At 32.3% G+C, this 17,959-nt stretch overlaps 1 protein-coding gene across 1 annotated transcript; it reads left to right on the top strand.

The window, feature by feature from the left end:
• The first annotated feature begins 5,662 nt into the window (after positions 1-5,662).
• LOC115958076 (GDSL esterase/lipase At2g04570-like) lies at positions 5,663-9,653 on the top strand. Its single transcript, XM_031076439.1, has 3 exons — positions 5,663-6,127; positions 8,274-8,766; positions 9,202-9,653. Exons 1-3 carry the CDS (start codon positions 5,753-5,755, stop codon positions 9,393-9,395), a joined length of 1,062 nt encoding a protein of 353 aa, XP_030932299.1. The 5' UTR covers positions 5,663-5,752; the 3' UTR covers positions 9,396-9,653.
• The last annotated feature ends 8,306 nt before the right edge of the window (positions 9,654-17,959 follow it).

Here is a 17,959-nt window from a genome sequence, read left to right on the forward strand (position 1 = left end):
ATAGCTTATTAGGTATTGATTGATTTTTGGGACTCTCTTGTTTGTTTCCAAAGTGTAAGCAAACTTGCAGCACTACTTCTTGCACAGAAAAAATAAAGTTCTTTTTTTACCAGAGACATGCTTTCTTGTAGCTAAATTCATGGGCAGTATTTGGGTACAATTCCATTATCATGATCAACTTGTGAGTATTTGGGTAGATTTAGTTGAATTATGGCTTGGAGTTCTGTGTAGCAAAAAGGCTTGATACAAATAGCTCAAGCTTGTGACTTTCAAGCTACTCACCGTGAAGCAAATGAATCCCTGCTTGATCTAATTTTTATTTTTTAGCTGTTCCCATAAAAGTTTCAAGTCCTTGAAGGTGACTGGATTAGTTGTAAATGGATGTGATGGTGGTGATCAGCAGTTATTATTACCATTAAAGTAATGCATAATAGGAAATTTTTTTGGTCTTATTATCATTTATCAAGTTTCTTTACTGCTAGATCAAGTTTTTTGGAAATTTTGATATATGTTTATCAATGAAATCACTCTTTTGTTCTTTTGTCAGGTTGGCATGATTATAGGTATGCTACTCTTCTTTTGATCACTGAGAGCGAGAAAAGGCAAGTGCTGGAGGGATTAGTGAAGACCATGAAGCTAGCTTTGTTCATGATTTTTTTTTTTTTTTGGAGAAATTGTTCATGAAATGTTAGATATAAAGAACATGACTCATCTATTTTAGTTGGGATCAAAATCAAGATGTAGCTATTTTGGCTTTCTTGAAACATTAAAATCACATATTTATATTGTAAAGCTAATTTAGCTAAGCTATAAAGCCTTTTTGTTTTGGGTTTTGTTCATTTGGTTGTGGATAAAAATTTCAATGAATTTTTGTTGTCTTTGAGAATCATAATTATGAGCTTGTCTTTGAGAAGAAATTACTAGCTTTTATGCGCTCTGGTTGTGCCTTTTATATAAGTATTTTGTGATGACTGATTTGGTGTCACTGATGCAATTAAGGATTAGTTTCTTAAAGATTTATAAGATACTTAAAAGCAATCCTCACATATTTATTGCTAACAAAATCAAAGGCCATAGCTCGGAGAAACTAGCACAGTTATATATTACTTGTGCAGCAATTTTATTCTTTAAGATAAGTAATATGAGGTGGAATACTGGCAGCCACAACAAATTTACAGTAGATACTGTAGATGCTCCTCAACTAAGAATGGTCATGTTTCAATTTTTTTGCTGTATGACCGATGCTTCTAAAGCCAAAAGTTAAAAATCAAATTATTATTAGAAATCTGTCAACAACAAATAGAATGCATCTTGAAGTTAAGCACTAGCAGCTAAAAATTCTTTGAAATTTTATTTTAATACAAAACAAGAAAAAGGAAAGGGAGAGAGTTAAAACCATTGCACTATTCATAAGCTCAAGTGTGCAATCTCAGGTGGAAAATCTGCTACTGATTGTGTGAAAAAAAAAAAAAAAATACACAATACTCTATTGTAGGAATGTGAGAATACCACGTGAGAGAACAATTAGTACCTAAATATAAATAATTACTACTAAGAGAAAATTACTGTGAAACAAATCATATTTTGCTATCATTTCTAGTAAATCTTTTATGTAAGTACAATCAACCTGAATTTATTAACTGAATAGAAAATTAAAAGGGATAAAGGATTCAAAACATTGTTTTTCCAGTACTAATCACACGTAAGTGGTGATGGTTTATATAGCAATTACAACAAATATTTTGTTACATTGAAGCTCCAACTTCATTTGAATTCACTACAGCTCCATTAGGGGCATCATCACAATGAAGCTGAGCAGAAACATCATCTATGGCTGAATTCAACTGAGCAATCTTCTCTGTTAATATTTTGCAGGTTCTCTGTAGTCATCACACCACCAATGCAATATCAATGCATTGCAAACATTTAAAAAAAAATGATAACTAAAACAATATCAATAATAGTTAAAAGAGGATGAAAATACAAGTTAACATAAACAATTTGTACAGTGTTTCTTTTTCTTATTTTTTTTATTGAAGCACAATTCATAAAGCTTACTTATACATACGAACCATTATATTTTTCTTGTTTTTCTTATGACAACCAACCATAACTAGGCCTTTATTTGTAACAAAAAAGACTTTACTTTCAAAGCTGAACACATTAACAAACATGCATACACACATAATGAATAATTTAAAGGATTGCAAATGTAGGAACAGCTTCTCACCTCCAAAGTTTTCTCCTCATCATATATAAATTTTGGCAACTTCCTCATCAGATCTTTTCTGTCAGCTCCAGCAAGTGCTGCTTATCTACAAAAACTAAACTCATCAGTACTTCAGCATAAATTTTTTTTTGAAAAATAAATAAATAAACAGTGCATCTGAGCTGTTAATTGTAAGAACAGTATATAAACCACATCAATAGCCCAAAAGTGAATCAATAGCCCAATACTTACTGATGCATCACATGGCTGTTTAATTAGGCCAAATGATTACATACATTTACATATTTCTTGATACTATGACTTTAAATGAAATATTTTTACTCTATAGGCTCAAAAATGTGACAAAAACACATGTATTACTCCAATTAATTAGAACCTAAGGAGATAGATGCACAACACTCTCATTACGAAGCCACTAACAAAGATACTTGCACAATTTGGTTTTCCATCAAATAAACCAGATTTTAGATCATAAAAGTGTCAAAACGAACACATACACTACTCTACTTAATTGATAACCTAGGGAAACACAGACACCCAAGACCAAATAAGCTGGATTTCAGTAGGTATATTTTCTCAAACATCTTCAGTGCATTTCACATCTCAAACCACAGTAGTAACATAGGGAATGAGAAAAAAACTGATCTATTGTGACAAACTTCAAACTAAGAAATTATTATCAAGCTAAGAATCACAGTTCTGTTTCAGACTTTCAGTGAAAGAAACTAAGGAATAAGAAATGGATACTCTTAGGCAAAGAAATCAGGATCAGAGGAAAAAAATCATAGATTTAGTATCATAGGTAAATCATCATTTACTTTAGTATACATACAGATTCTGTTTTTTTTGTTGTCTTTTCACTTGAACACAATCTGTATCGAATAACACAAATTCCACATTATTTTTTTCCCAAGTACAACAGGGAATTCAATTTCTTTATCAAAAGAAAACGAAATCCTAATACAATACAAAAAATTAAAAAATCTTTTTTTTGTTGAGAAAATTAAAAGAAGGAAAAATCAAAGAGAGAGACAGAGGAACTTCACCGGAACCACTGCCGGAATTGGTGGAGCGGAACACGGTGGCTGCTAGCTGTAGCCATGGAGATTGAGCATCAACTTCTCCCATACCCGATTCTATCCAAACCCTAACCCTTACTTTCTCTGATCTGGGTCTGAAAAGTATCAAATTCTCACTTAAACACCCGATTCTCTCCAAACCCCAACCCTTACTCTCTCTCTAATCTGGGTCTAAAAAGGGTGCGAGTGTGAGGTCGGATCTCAGCTGGTGAGTTACTGTTTACTTTTTTTTCTTGGTTTTTGCTTATGGGTTTGAGTTGGGAATGCGGGAAGCGGTGACGACGGGGTTGAGGGAGAGGCAGAGAGCAAGCGTGGAGGTGGAGAGGCTGTTGGAGACACAATCGGAGTTGAGAGAGGAGCCATGGATTTTTGTTACAGAGAGATAGAAGAAACGTTGAAACTAACGTTAGTTATGACTCAGTGCTCTGTTAAGTGAATTTTAAATGACGTGGCTGATTTTAGGCCATAGATTGATTTTAAATCAATCTCAGCCTTTAACTGGACACTCTCCATTTCATATTGAAATGGAGAGGATCCGAATCCATGTTGTTTGGCTTTCATGCCTTTATCAAGAAACTAAACTTAAAATACACACAAAATTAGTATTCAATTGGAAAAACATACAAAACTTATCATGCATGATAATGTATGTGTGTGATTGGCTTTACACCCTTTTAGATTCAAGCTATATATCTTGAATCAATTTTCACGTTTTGTGGGATATAATTCTATATAATTCTTTTCTCCACTGTAATTTTCAAGAATGGTCTAGTAATTTTTTGATGTTGCTAGTGATACCACAACGAGAAAGCTCTATAGGTTTCTATAGAAAATGTATGGAACATGGCCTCAAAATTTGTTTAGATATAATTATAATAAGTTTGGTTAATGAGTGCTCTTAAGTCATTTGTTAATTGACAATTTTAAGAAAGTTTTAAAACCATTTTTATAAGAAAAATAAAAATTATAAGAAAAAAATTAATTAATTTTTTTCTTTTTTAATAAAAAATTTCTAAAAAATATAATAAACCAATGTTCTTAAACATCCATCAACTTTTTCCAATTATATTTGGCAACAGATTATTTCAAGTTTGGGTTCAATCCAATCGAGCTCTGGTCAAAGACATTCAAATTTAAATGGTTCACCATTTTTTAATGATCCTAAATATTTACAAAATATGGAGTATTTTTTGGCTAACTAATTACTTGATAAATTTATGGTAGAATTGTAGGAACTCTTTAACTTGTGGAATCAACCAGTCAATCCGTACTGGACTTGTTTTCTACTAGCCAGTTTAGTATTGACTTGCTTTTAATTGGTCAAAATTTCATTGGTCCATGGCCACCTTCTCCACACTTTCCTCTCGGGTTCAGACACAATATTGACGATTCAAGCTCAATTGTGAGGTCTAATCACATCTTGATATAATAATGACGTATTTATTAGACACAGAACCCAGCACCTCCATTTTTGTTGGGGAGCCTTCAATGCCCGAATGCTTGTCACTCTATTGGGCGGTTGCAACCACATGAGGGAACTTAATAACTCTCTCTCCTTCACTTTAGTAAGTAAAACTTTCGGTGGTAGTTGGGAAGCCATTGACTTGCTGCCCTATTTATAATTATTTCTTTCAATTTCAGAAGGGAAGAATTTGTGGTTAATATTGTGAATAAATTATGGTTACGATTATCTTTTTTGGATATAATTTATATTGTACGGTTCCACTTCCACATTAGCAACCATGACGTGAAATAATGGTATATATCACATTCATGGAGAGAAGTACAGATTTTATAAGATATGGGAATGTGACTAATATATGAATTATTGCCAAACTGTTTGCTTAAGCGACATCAGACTAAATATTTTGTATCACTACCAAACGATTTGTAGTTTTCCCTTTGCGTACATTATCTATTAATGCTAGTTAGAAATCTATACTAGTTAATTAAGGGTGTATAATCACCACACACTTTTGGTGCGATGGTCACTCTACAAGTATAAGTATTTGTGAGATGTGGGGGGTAAAGGCTGGAATTCATGTCTACAGGAGGGAACTTCACACTTATATACACTTAGATTAGGTTAGAGTAGAATTCTATCTTGTAAAAAAAAAAAAAAAAAAAAAAAAAAAAAAGAAAGAGGATATTGAGGGCGTAGAGGTACAAGACTTTAATTTTCCACTCTACAAGAAAAGTAGCATAGCGTGTAATTATCTTCATGTTTGTATAGCAATTAAAACTCCCAACCACTTTCATAAAAAAAAAAAAAAAAAAAAAAAAAAAAAAAAAAAAAAAAAACCTTCCAACCACCTATCTACCCTAAACTTTGAATCAAGCTGACTCATATATTTTACGACTGATATTTATTTATCGCTGCAGCCCTATCCTACTTCAATGTTAAAGGTTGTTTCAGACAAGTAGTACGAACTTTGTATATCAAATGGCACACTTATGCATGTATATCAAATGGTTCATTTTAACCCAATTTCTTCTGACACTAGTTCTCAGAACTGGTGCCAAAGTTCCAGCAATTATCGTGTTTGGGGACTCATCCGTAGATGCTGGAAATAACAACCAGATCCCAACTATTGCCAGGAGCAATTTTGAGCCTTATGGTCGTGACTTTTCAGGTCGCAAGGCAACTGGAAGGTTCTCTAATGGCCGAATTGCCACAGACTTTGTTTCTGAGGCATTTGGTCTCAAGCCAACCATACCAGCGTACTTGGATCCAGCATATAATATAGCTGACTTTGCCACTGGAGTTACCTTTGCTTCTGCTGGGACTGGCTATGACAATGCCACTTCTAATGTGTTGGTAATTAAGTCCCATTCATAACAAGTATTGTCCTCTGGTTATATGCTGATCATTTCCTTATTATTATTATTATTTTTTTTGGATAAAAGCTGATCATTTCATTATGCTATATATTTATGATACAAGTTTCATGTCTATCTCTTACTCTCTGGGCTCAGTGTTTTACTTTCCACCACTAATTTAAGGTTGCATAATCTTTAAAGTTTTTTTTTTAATAATTAATTTGCAAATCTTTAAACACAGTAAGCATTCTTTCTGCCTATGTTTCAGCATTTGAATTCGTTGAAGTGCACACTTACATGACAGGACAGCTCGTTATATTTTGAGGCCTAATTAAAGCAATAATTTTAAGTAAATTTTTTGTAATATCAAATTAATTAAAGAACGTGTGTATAACTTGCTGCATTAAATTTTAATTTGAAATCTATATTTGTCACTTTTTGAGTTGCAAAATTAAGAATGAAGTTTTGTATTCAAATTTGAATATAACTAATCCACTTTTCTTGTGATTAGTAATTGATATTAGAATATTAGATAGAATTTTATTAATTTTTATTTTGGAATAAAATTATTTGTGTAGAAGCAATTGTAGCATATATTTCTTTAAGCAATAGATGTATTGTAAAAGAAGAAATTCTTTTTAAAAATTTAGTTTATCATTTGGATTATTTTCTTCTATTTGTAAAACTTATTTTAAAACTTTTATCTCTAAAAGTAAATATATATGTCAATTTTTTTTTTTTTTAAAGTTTTTGCTTATTACTATTAGTAGCAAATTTAACAATACATCCCAGTTAAAATCGAAATAATTTTCTAATATTCATATGTTTATTTTTCTAGTAGACATTGGAAAGATATTTCATCTACAACATAAAGTTATAATACAACTAAAATAAATTCTTAAGCTTAGAACAATATAACTTAATTAATCAAATCACTATTGTAACTTCACTTAACATTAGAATTAACCAGAATCTCAACCTTCACAACTAAAGATGAATTAACTTCTTCTCAAAAAAAAAAAAAAAGATGAATTATCTTAAAATCAAACTAATACTACAAATTTTCACATCAATTATATAAACATAAGATATAATCATATAAAAATAAAATAAATTTATCTTCCTTAATTATGATTTTTGGATATTAAGTTCAGTAGTAAAAGAGAAAAAGATTGGGTTTAATGGTAATTGGCTATGAAGAGATACTTTTTTTACTTAGAGAAAAAGTGCAAAACAAATGTATGGGTTTAATTTGGTTTTTAGTTAGACATTGACCATTTTTTCAAGCCAAAAAAATAATAATAAATAGATAGGAGACATAAATTGTTTTCAGTTGCTATATATAAAAACATGTTATTATGATCAAAATTTTGGGACTTTTTTCACTTCTAGGGCCTTAGGCAATTGTTTTTTTTTTATTTGAGAAAGCCTTAGGCAATTTTTTGAATGGCCTATATGGTAGACCCGTCCCTGTTCCGTTTATCTTTACACATTAATTTATTATTTGTACAAATCTTTATGCATGTGTTTCTACAGCATACAAAACAATATAGAATTTTTAAAAAATACACTTCCTCCCATAAAATATGGAATCGCTAAAATTTAAAAATTTTAAAAATACACACACTCCCATAAAACATGAAATTCCTAAAATTTTGAATGTAATGCTTATGTGATATTGTTTTATGTGTAAACAGATAATTGTGTAATACTTATTCCATAAATTTTTTAGCTTAACACATAACCTCTTATATGATCTTGTTTTATATAAAATTATAACTCTAAATATGGACTTGGATAATCAAATAAGAAATTGAGAGCAAACCACTATTTATTTTAATGGATGTTTTAAGAATTCACAAATTAAATAATACTAGGATTTGAAGTGTAACGTTGCATTTTAAACTTTAGGGATTATGTATTTAAGGAGAAACTGCAAGTAGATTTTGTGTACTTTTCCTTTTTTTTTTTTTTTTTTTTACATAATATATACTTTTATTTTTGTACCCGCTATTTTTTTATTTATTTATTTATTTTTTTTATTTTGATAGTTGTACCCGCTAAATTAGATCCATACGACATGCCTACTCTAAATTATTAGTAATTATCACCTAATGTTTTGCAAAAATTTGTTTCCCTTGCAGTCTGTGATACCAATTTGGAAGGAATTAGTGTACTATGAAGACTATCAGAAGAGGTTGAGAGCCTATCTTGGAGAAACTAAGGCTAACCAAGTAATAAGTGACGCTTTGTACATGATAAGCATGGGAACGAATGATTTCCTTGAGAACTACTACACCTTCCCAGCTGGTCGACAATCCCAATTCACGGTTACACAGTACGAGGACTTTTTGATTGGAATTGCCGGAAATTTCATCAAGGAACTCTATGGTCTAGGAGCTCGAAAAATATCCTTAGGAGGGTTACCTCCAATGGGGTGTTTGCCATTGGAGAGAGCCACTAATATTGCTGGTGGCAATCAATGCTTGGAGAGCTACAACAATGTGGCTTTGGAGTTCAATGGAAAGTTGAAGATGTTAGCAACTACGCTGAACAAGGATCTTCCTGGGCTCAAATTGGTGTTTTCAAATCCATACTATATATTCACCTATCTTATAAGAAAACCTGCTACCTATGGTAAGTTATAACTGTGCCTGTATGTGCACCTCTGCCATTCCATGTATTTCACTTTCTCTCATTACTACACAATTAATTAATGTACCATTTTTTCCTTTTATCCTTTCAAGTTTCAACCAGCGCTTGGAAAATCTGATAGCCAATATATGTCACTACTTTGACATTTAAGCTGTCATTACTCAGTAGCCACTTTAATTAGTTAAGTAGTTGGGTGGTAGATATATTTAATAGGTTCCTTTGAATTTTCAGTTTTTTGCAGGATTATTTAATATGTGCTTAATTTGGTAGCTGTCTGTCATCTCATTAATTAATAACTGTTGTTTTGTCAAAAAAAAAAAAAAAAAATTAATAACTGTTGACTTGAGAGGCTGAAAATTAATTGTAGATATTTTGACCTCTTAATTAATTAACTATTTGTTCTTAATTAATGGACAGGATTTGACGTGACTTCAATGGGCTGTTGTGCAACCGGAATGTTCGAGATGGGTTACTCATGCAATCGAAATAATTTATTGACCTGCACAAATGCGGACAAATATGTATTTTGGGATGCCTTCCACCCAACACAAAAAACCAATAGTATCATCTCCAATTATCTGGTGAAGACTGCTTTGGCTGGGTTCCTTTAATTTCCGTTTTAGCATATATAAATATATAATGTATCCTTATCAAGCTATGCCTAGGCCTAGCTAGCTAGCAACATTGTGAATGCTCATATATATTTATTATGCTTTAAACTTGAATAACCGTATTTATAGTATGCTATATGGTATATGGTCTATCGAACAATACAAAGCTTGTAATTTATTTCTTTCCACTTGAGGACCTGATCAAGTTATGTTAAAATTATATGGAACCTTCAATAATAGATTCACATATTACTAGTTTTCCCTAATCTTTCTCTTCGTTTTTCCCAATAGTTACCTGTCATCGAGCTTATGCGAAAAACTTCCACGATTCTATCAACACCACCCCCCCAACAAAAAAAAAAATTTCTGAACACTGTTATATATGTTTTGATGTATGTTGATAATACCCACAATTGTTTTGTGGGTACCATTTATTTATGTTATATTGCCTTATTTTCAAAACTTTTTTTGAGTCTAATTTTCTTTGAATCACTTTGGATAGGAACTAGGACACACAATTAAAATAACTACCCCATATTAATTAGGACAAATTATACATTTCCACAATAAACAATAACCCCAATTACACTTTTAGTCCTTAAACTAATGGAGTGCATGATTGACCCCTCAAAAATATAACGTCATTTTAATGTCCCCTTGTCTGTTTTGGTGTTAAGTCTGATGAAATTTAGGGTTGAAATACCAATTTGCCTTCACTTTAAATATATGACTGAATGGTAAATTGGTCTTTAAATACTAAATTACATTAGTTAACAACAAGATAGATGACATAGGGTTAAGTGTTATTTTTTTTAATAATTGAGGAGTTGTTTATGTGTTTCAATCGATCGAGGGGTTAGGTACTTAGGGTTAAGTGTTATTTTTTTTAATAATTGAGGAGTTGTTTATGTGTTTCAATCGATTGAGGGGTTAGGTACTTAGGGTTAAGTGTTTTTTTTTTTTAATAATTGAGGAGTTGTTTATGTGTTTCAATCGATCGAGGGGTTAGGTACTTAGGGTAATAATTTAGGATGGTAAATTGTAATTTTTCCTATTAATTTAGAAATAATTTTTTTTTTTTTTTTTTTAATTACTCTTATCAGTATCAAGGTCACATATGATAATAACTTTGACATTGTGTAACTCATATTACATTGAGTAGCTAGTAACTCCACTGTTTTTATTGGTTTTCATTTGAGAAATGCTATGTCGACCCACTACATTTTTAAAAAACTTTTCACAACAAGTCTTAAATGGTAGGTTTACTTATGATTTATTGTGAAAGTGTTGTAGACGTACCACTTCTCTTTTAATTTCGGTTTCATGCTAACCTTTTTCTTATATATATTCTTTTAATTTTTTATATTTTCAGGCAAGCTCACATCAATGGGTAACTCATGCCACGTTAATTAAAGCCACAATTTAGTGGTTTTTTAGCATTTTCTTTTTTATTTTATAAAAATTTAAAACAATAGGAGATGTCCGATTAAAAAAGTATTGGAGGTAAGTTAAACCCGTAAAAAATTAAGTACAAGTCAAATTTGACTCTGTGACCGTCACATGACTCACATTGCATGCTATTTCTTAACCCCTCTCTCTCTTTGGAAATATTTTGGTCACTGTAGGCATGCGGTAATGGTAATATACATCACATAGGGTCCGTTTGGATACAACTTATTTTTGCTGAAACTGAAAACTGAAAACACTGTAACAAAATAACGTTTAAATGTGTGAATAGTGCTGTGGGATCTGTGAACAGTGCACTTTGTTTCCTGCATAGTGAATTCATGTGATATTATTGTTCATACGCGCTGGGAAAAAAGAAAAGAAAAGAAAAAAGACAGAAAATGCAAACGTGGTAACGTGCCATGGATCCAAACACTCACATAATAAGTTTATCACATAGTATGCCATTATGGTAATTTACGTCACATTATATAGTAACAGGTTTTATAACCCCTTTTTTTTTTGTTACAGTGGGGCTCGTAGGCTCCGCTAGTTACGTGTTAACCTATTTCTTTTTTATCTTTTTAAATTTATATATATATTTTTGTCATTTTTGGCATGCAATAACAAAATTTCACATGATAGCAATATTTATTTTAAGGAAAAGATAGTAACTAGTAATTTTACTCACTACAAGAAATCTGGATTTAGGCTGCATTTTTTTTTTTTTTGGCAACGTTTCCAAATATGTCGCTATAGGAACTCTATTGCAGCAGTTTTATAAAACGCTACTAAAGAATGAATATATATTTTTTGCGACGTTTTACAAACGCCGTCTAAACCCAAATTTCTTGTAGTGATTGCATTCTCATATTACATTGAGTAATAACTTCACAGTTGTTGGGGGCATTTTTCGTTCATTGCCCACATGATGTTAGGAGAGTCAAAACTGAGACATGATTGTAGGCTTGAAACATGGCCCAAAAGCTATCAGTGAAGTGTGAAAGACCCATTTTTCTCTAAGTCTAGGTTGCATCCAACAAAGATTATAATAAGGCCCCAAAAATACCTCCTACAAAGATAAGCTAGCACAAAGGATGGCTCACCAAAACAAGTGCTTAAATAATAGTCTAGCGGTAAGCAAGAGAAGAATCCAATAGTAAATGTTTGGAAAATCAATAAATGTATTTGCATGGTAAAAATTATGATTTTCCTCCATAGTTGGTTAATATAGAAGTTGTCCCATTATAACAAGTACATGAGGAAAAAGGGTCCAGTAGTGAATATGACAGACCTCCAGTGGTAACGTCTAATTAGTCAATAAATGTGTTTACATGATAAAAATCATATAGTTTTTTTTATTATTATCAAGTTATCATGAGGGAAAACTTCCATAGGATCCAAAACATTATGGCTTTCATCATAATAACAATAAACAAGGATTAAAGGCTTCATAATTACAAGAAAAAGAGGGAAAAATAGGATGGAATGAAGGGAGAGAGAGATTTCAACTTAGTACAGCACATATTGAACTAAGATTTTTGGAATATCTATATGTGGGGTATGAATGGTGCAGTGTAGGCTATTTTTGAGTGAGTGGGTATTTAAGTTTGTGGTGATGTGATGGAGTTAATGTTGAGGCTAAGGCTTTTGTGGGTAAAGAATTGTTTGTGACTGATTAGGAAACATTTATGGGCTGTGAATATGCAGAAAAAGAAAGGGAATGTTTGAGGCTAAGTGAGTGTGGGTTAAGGGGGATGATTTATGAGTTTGGGGAGAGTTGAACCACAAGCAAAGTGACAAGAAAATCAGAAATTTTAGAGGGGTTTGGTGTCGATTTTAAGGTTCTGGTATTTTCTAAGAAGATGGAATGTGATATTTATGGATAAGTGCATATGAGCATTTATGGACTAAAGGCTAGTTTCTGAACTATGGGACTGACTAATGGGCTGAAAATAGCATGATGGGCGATGAATTTTATGATAAGATTTGTTGTCCTCCATGAGTTGATGGTAGTTCCCTTTTATATTGAAACTTAGGGGATTGATTAGCAAAAGTCCAAAAACATAGGACTGATCAGGGGCAAGACAACAGACTTAATTATCCTAGAATTTGGCCTAAAATGAGAGATTTTCTTTTGGGGCTGTTTTGCTTCTTTGGGCAATGTCGCATATGGGTAAAAATTAGTGTAATCTTGCATTAAATGCTAAGAATTTTGAGATTGTGTTTAGCCAATGGGATTAAGGCAGGTATTAAGGAGGAATCCTAGTGCTGCAACTGAGATTTGGACCCTAGGAAGTAGGATTCAACACCCCAAGCTAGGTGTCAAAGTTTAAGTCCATTTTAGAGGGTTCCGTTGGAGATCCCTTTATGGCCTCCAAACCACATGTTCCCAAATTTTCCCCTATAGGATTCATGGGCTTGATTCATGAACCAATTACATATATTTTTAGTAATAAAATAAACTATTTGGTTCAGGATTTCATGAGCTTGAAGGTCTTAGTTATGGCTTCCTTAAGTTGTGACCAAAACTTGGGGAAGAAGGATATTTATTGCCTATTAGCCTTTATAGAATTCTTCAGCGGGGTCAGTTTGCACACATGAGCTATTTTGGTTGAGATTTCATGTTGGCCTTGGCCATGAGGGTTGAGTATTTTGTTGGGCCTTTGACTTGGTGGTTCTCTCCACTTGGGCTTATCTTTTTGCTTTCTCATTGTGAGCCCTACAAAATGGACAAAACTACCATATATTGCCATGGATTTCTATTCCACATGGGTTTTAGTTGTTAGTAGAAATAAAATGAATCCATAAGCTTTAATAAATATTTATGATAGGTTTTGGGTATTAATTTCCATGGGCTTTAAATAACAACTTGTAAAGTTACTCATAATTTTTGCCATGGATTACTTTGTAAATGATATTTTCTTTGGGGCTTTTAAAATAATGACATCCAATATTTTCTTGAGAATAATATTTACCATGGGTTTTAAATAGAGGCAATATCCATGGGTTTCAAATAAAATATGGTAACAACCACTATAATGGAATAATGTGATATTCTCATGAGTTTTTCTATAGATAATCATAATGGGCATGTAGGATAAATAATTATCATGAGTTTTGGAAATAAATATTATGAATATTGTGATATAAAATAAATAATGACTATGAGTTTATTATATGATATGAAATAAATAATCATAATTTTCCATGGGCTTTTATAAGATGATTGCCATGGGTTTTGAAAATAGATAATTGTGATAGATTTCATGGGCTTGTAATATTATAGTAATAGATTTAAGAACTTAAAGTATTGTTCATCATTGGACTTTTAAGTAAAATACTTATGATATAGTATTTGGCCAAGTATTAATAACCTTGGATTTTTGATAAAATAGTATTAAATAGTTAGCTTAGACTTTTTATAAAACAGTGCCAAGTAGTTAGCTTGGGCTTTTGATGTTGCTAATAAGAATTGGGCTTTTTGATGTTGCTAGCGGGAACTGGGCTTTTGATGTTTCCAATGAAAATTGAGTTTTTTTTTTTTTAATTTTTTTTAATTTTTTATTTTTTAATATATATTGCCATTAAGAACTGGGTTTTTAATGTTGCCAATGAAAATTGGGCTTTTTTGATATTGCCAGTAAGAACTGTTCTTTTGATAAATAAATTGCCATGGATTTAAATCATGGGCTTTGATCATGGATTTGAATTCCATTGATAAAATTGTTTTGCTATAGACTTGAATCATGGGTTCTTCAAATATTGCCAAGCATAAGTATCTTGGGCTTTAAATAGAATGAGGTGTGTGTATTGGGCTCATAGGGCCAGTTTTGGGTTTAGTTAAATGATGATAATAAAATTAGATAAAATATGAGGTTTTTGGGCTTTTTGTAATAGTTTATATCATGACCCAATTTAGATAATGAGATATGAAATATTTGTGATTAACATAATAATAGGGCAAGAAATATTTGGGAGAGCCCAATAACTTATTTGTGGTATTTGAAAATATATAGGTAATACTTAAATAATATTAGGTGTAAAAAAATTGCACCCTAGCATTCAGCCCCTCGAGTCATGTGTGATCAAATTATTAGTAATACTATATTTTTTGAAAAGAAAAATATTAAGATCACACGTGCGAGTGTTTTTTTTTTTTTTGGAAAAATAGTGATCTATTATAGATAATGAGATAGGCAATATTTGTCGGCCAACGGGATGAGAAATATTCATGGAGGCCCAAAATAATATATGGGTGATATTCTGGTTTTTTTTTTTTTTGGTGAATAAGTAAAAGTGATTAAATAGGATTAGGGCATGTGGCATGAGTGAAAAAATTGTACCTCAACCTTTAGCCCCCTGAGTATGTATGATCAACTTGCCTTTGGTCACACATGTGAGTTTGAATGAGTCCGTAAGCTTGTGTTGCATGGTCGAGAGAGAGAGAGAGATGGTGAGCTTGAAAGAGAGAGCTTCTTCCTCTTTTCTAAGACTAAGAGAACCCTTTTATCTCATTCCAAACTTCTTCCATCCTCCTTTTCTGATTCAACTCCTCTTGATTGAGTTTTTTCTTTTGCATTTGTAGTTCATAAATAGAATTTAGTTGTTGGTGGAATTGAAACCGATGGCTAGGTGATATAAGCCTTTTTTTGCCATCGCATGATTTATGATGCTGTTAGTTCCATTGCTTCAACAGTAATTGAGAAGGACAATCCAATTAGTGCACCTCTGAAGTGGGTGCTATGAAGACATAGTCTAGTCACAAAACTGCATGGACTCTAGCCGCTACTGATGTTTTGTATGCAACGGTAAGAACTTTTGTCAACCCCCATTCGATTTATGGGTCTTTGTAGGCCCATTAGTGATTGGCCTAATTGAATAAGCTGAAAGATTGATAATAAAGTGTTTTATTGACCCCTTCATAAAGCCAATATCATTGGTGATGTGATATTGTTCCGCTATAAGATTGTATTCCATAATCTAATACACCGCTGGAATCTAGAGATGTTGAATTTAATAGTTGTTTGGTTCATGCAGGAGATATCCAGTTGAGTGGATTAAGAGGATAACACTTTGGTGGAAACCCCCAAGTCTGATCTAGTGAGAATTCCAGTCGTGATAAATCTAGATCCTCTGATGATGGTTATTTAGATCAAATTGATACTTTTGTTAATCCAACTATTGGTTCCATAGGTCCAACTGTCATGATGAAGCAATTTAAGGGAAGACCATTGCCAGTAGGATGAAGATTTATGAACCTAGGGAAGAGATTTCTTCAAGAACTCATTATCTTCTTACATCCTTTCTTTCCTTTTTCTTCTATTCCTTGTCTTCATTCATGGCCTTGCATTTTTCTACCCTTATGGTTCCAGCAGCTTGGTGATAATAACAAGACATAGCTGAGGAAGTATGATGATGGATTTGAGGATGCGGATATAGACTTCGGTAATTTTATGCCCCTTTCCACTTTTTCGTCATGTATATTTACAGCTGATGTATTTTCACTTCAAGTTTTGTTGCTGAAGATATAATGACAATTGACAAAAGCTTTGCTGATGCTGTTGCTGTTGGAGAGATTGTTTCTGAAGAGCTCCAGCTGTGATTTTGCCATATCTTCATGATGTTCCTTAGATTAAAAAATCTCCAAGCATGATCTAAAGTTGCTCATACTACTAGAGGGAATTACGACTTGATATTGTTCATCTGCTCTTTTGTTGTTACCGCTGGATAGTTGACTATGGTCTCTTACTTTACAAAAATGCTTGGAAAATTTCCTAATGTTGCTCTTAAAAATTATTAATCTTCAAGGGTGCTTGAAGGCATTGTAAAGAAACATTCTGGCTTCATGGTTGGAGGCAAGTTTGGTGTTGCTATGAGAGGACTATTGCTCCAGCTGTAGTCATATTTATTGTGCCACTGAATCATGTACTATTTGTAATGATGAAGATAGCTAATTTGAGGAGAATATTGCATCAATGATGGTTGAACTTTATCATTTGATCAAAGGGATGAAATCATGTTGTTTTTGTCTTCTAGTGGTGCTTCTTCTCTAGCGGAGACCTTTGGCAATGGCTTTGTTGGAGTAGATATTTATATTTTCTTGTGTGTATTTTTCAAAAAATTGCTTTGGTGATATATTATGATGTAATGTAATGTAAGCTTATACAACCATAATTGTTGTATTGATATGTTTTGAAAAATTGGTCTAGTCACATGTGTTGTGTTTTATGAAATGACTTGAAATTGGTTCAGTTGTGTAGGCTATGTTTTATTTAGCCATAAATTTCTTTTGTCAAGATATTTTTATTGTCAGAAAATTACTATTCTTAGACTCAAAAATTAAAGTATGGTCATAGAGGCTATATCTATTTTTAAAATCACTTGCTAAACACATGACCATTTTATTTTGGAGAGATCCAGCCATAGAGGTTGTTATCAAATTTGAATATTTATAAATTTGAAATATATTTTGATCATTGAAAAATTGATGCACTTAGGCCAAAATATGGTAATGGAAGTTATATATTTTATTTTGTGGAAATAACTTGTTGGAATCATGATAGTTTATGTTGGAGATATCAAGTTGTAAAAGGTCATCATTGCAAGTAAGATCGAAATATAAATATCGATGTGAGAAAAAATATCTTGAAATACTCATAGTTGGTTTAAGGCAAACGATAATGCTTACTAGTTATTTTCGAGGTAGTTTATTGGAAATATGATGATTGAGTTAAGTATGATATAGCTCCAACCATTTGCCATTGATAGGTTCTAGGAGATTTTTGCCTTCCGCCATGGCTAGACAATAATAGTCACTATCAAAAACCTCCTCACAAGATAAAGGTCTCTGGGTGCTGGGATGCCAGATTGATTGGGCCTTTTAGATTAAAGCCCCCAAGTGTGAGGTAGTTGACATCCTTGATGATGCTCAAGATTCCAAAGATTCCAATGATATCGTACATGTGAATTTGTTGATTCTAGTAAAATGATGCATGGGGTCACCATGGCTTTAGGGTGCATGGGGTTACCATTGCCTTAATCTGTGTAGGGCTGCCACAACTTTAATTCTGAAAATAAAGCTTCTTTGATGACCTCCAATCTGCTTGGTTCAGCGG

This window comes from Quercus lobata, chromosome 8 (assembly GCF_001633185.2).
Source record: "Quercus lobata isolate SW786 chromosome 8, ValleyOak3.0 Primary Assembly, whole genome shotgun sequence".
NCBI classification, from domain to species: domain Eukaryota; kingdom Viridiplantae; phylum Streptophyta; class Magnoliopsida; order Fagales; family Fagaceae; genus Quercus; species Quercus lobata.

Coding starts and splice junctions, on each gene's coding strand:
- LOC115958076 (XM_031076439.1), top strand. CDS start 5,753: ATGGCACACTTATGCATGTATATCAAATGGTTCATTTTAACCCAATTT. Junction 6,128..8,273: donor ATGCCACTTCTAATGTGTTG/GTAATTAAGTCC, acceptor TTTCCCTTGCAG/TCTGTGATACCAATTTGGAA. Junction 8,767..9,201: donor AAGAAAACCTGCTACCTATG/GTAAGTTATAAC, acceptor ATTAATGGACAG/GATTTGACGTGACTTCAATG.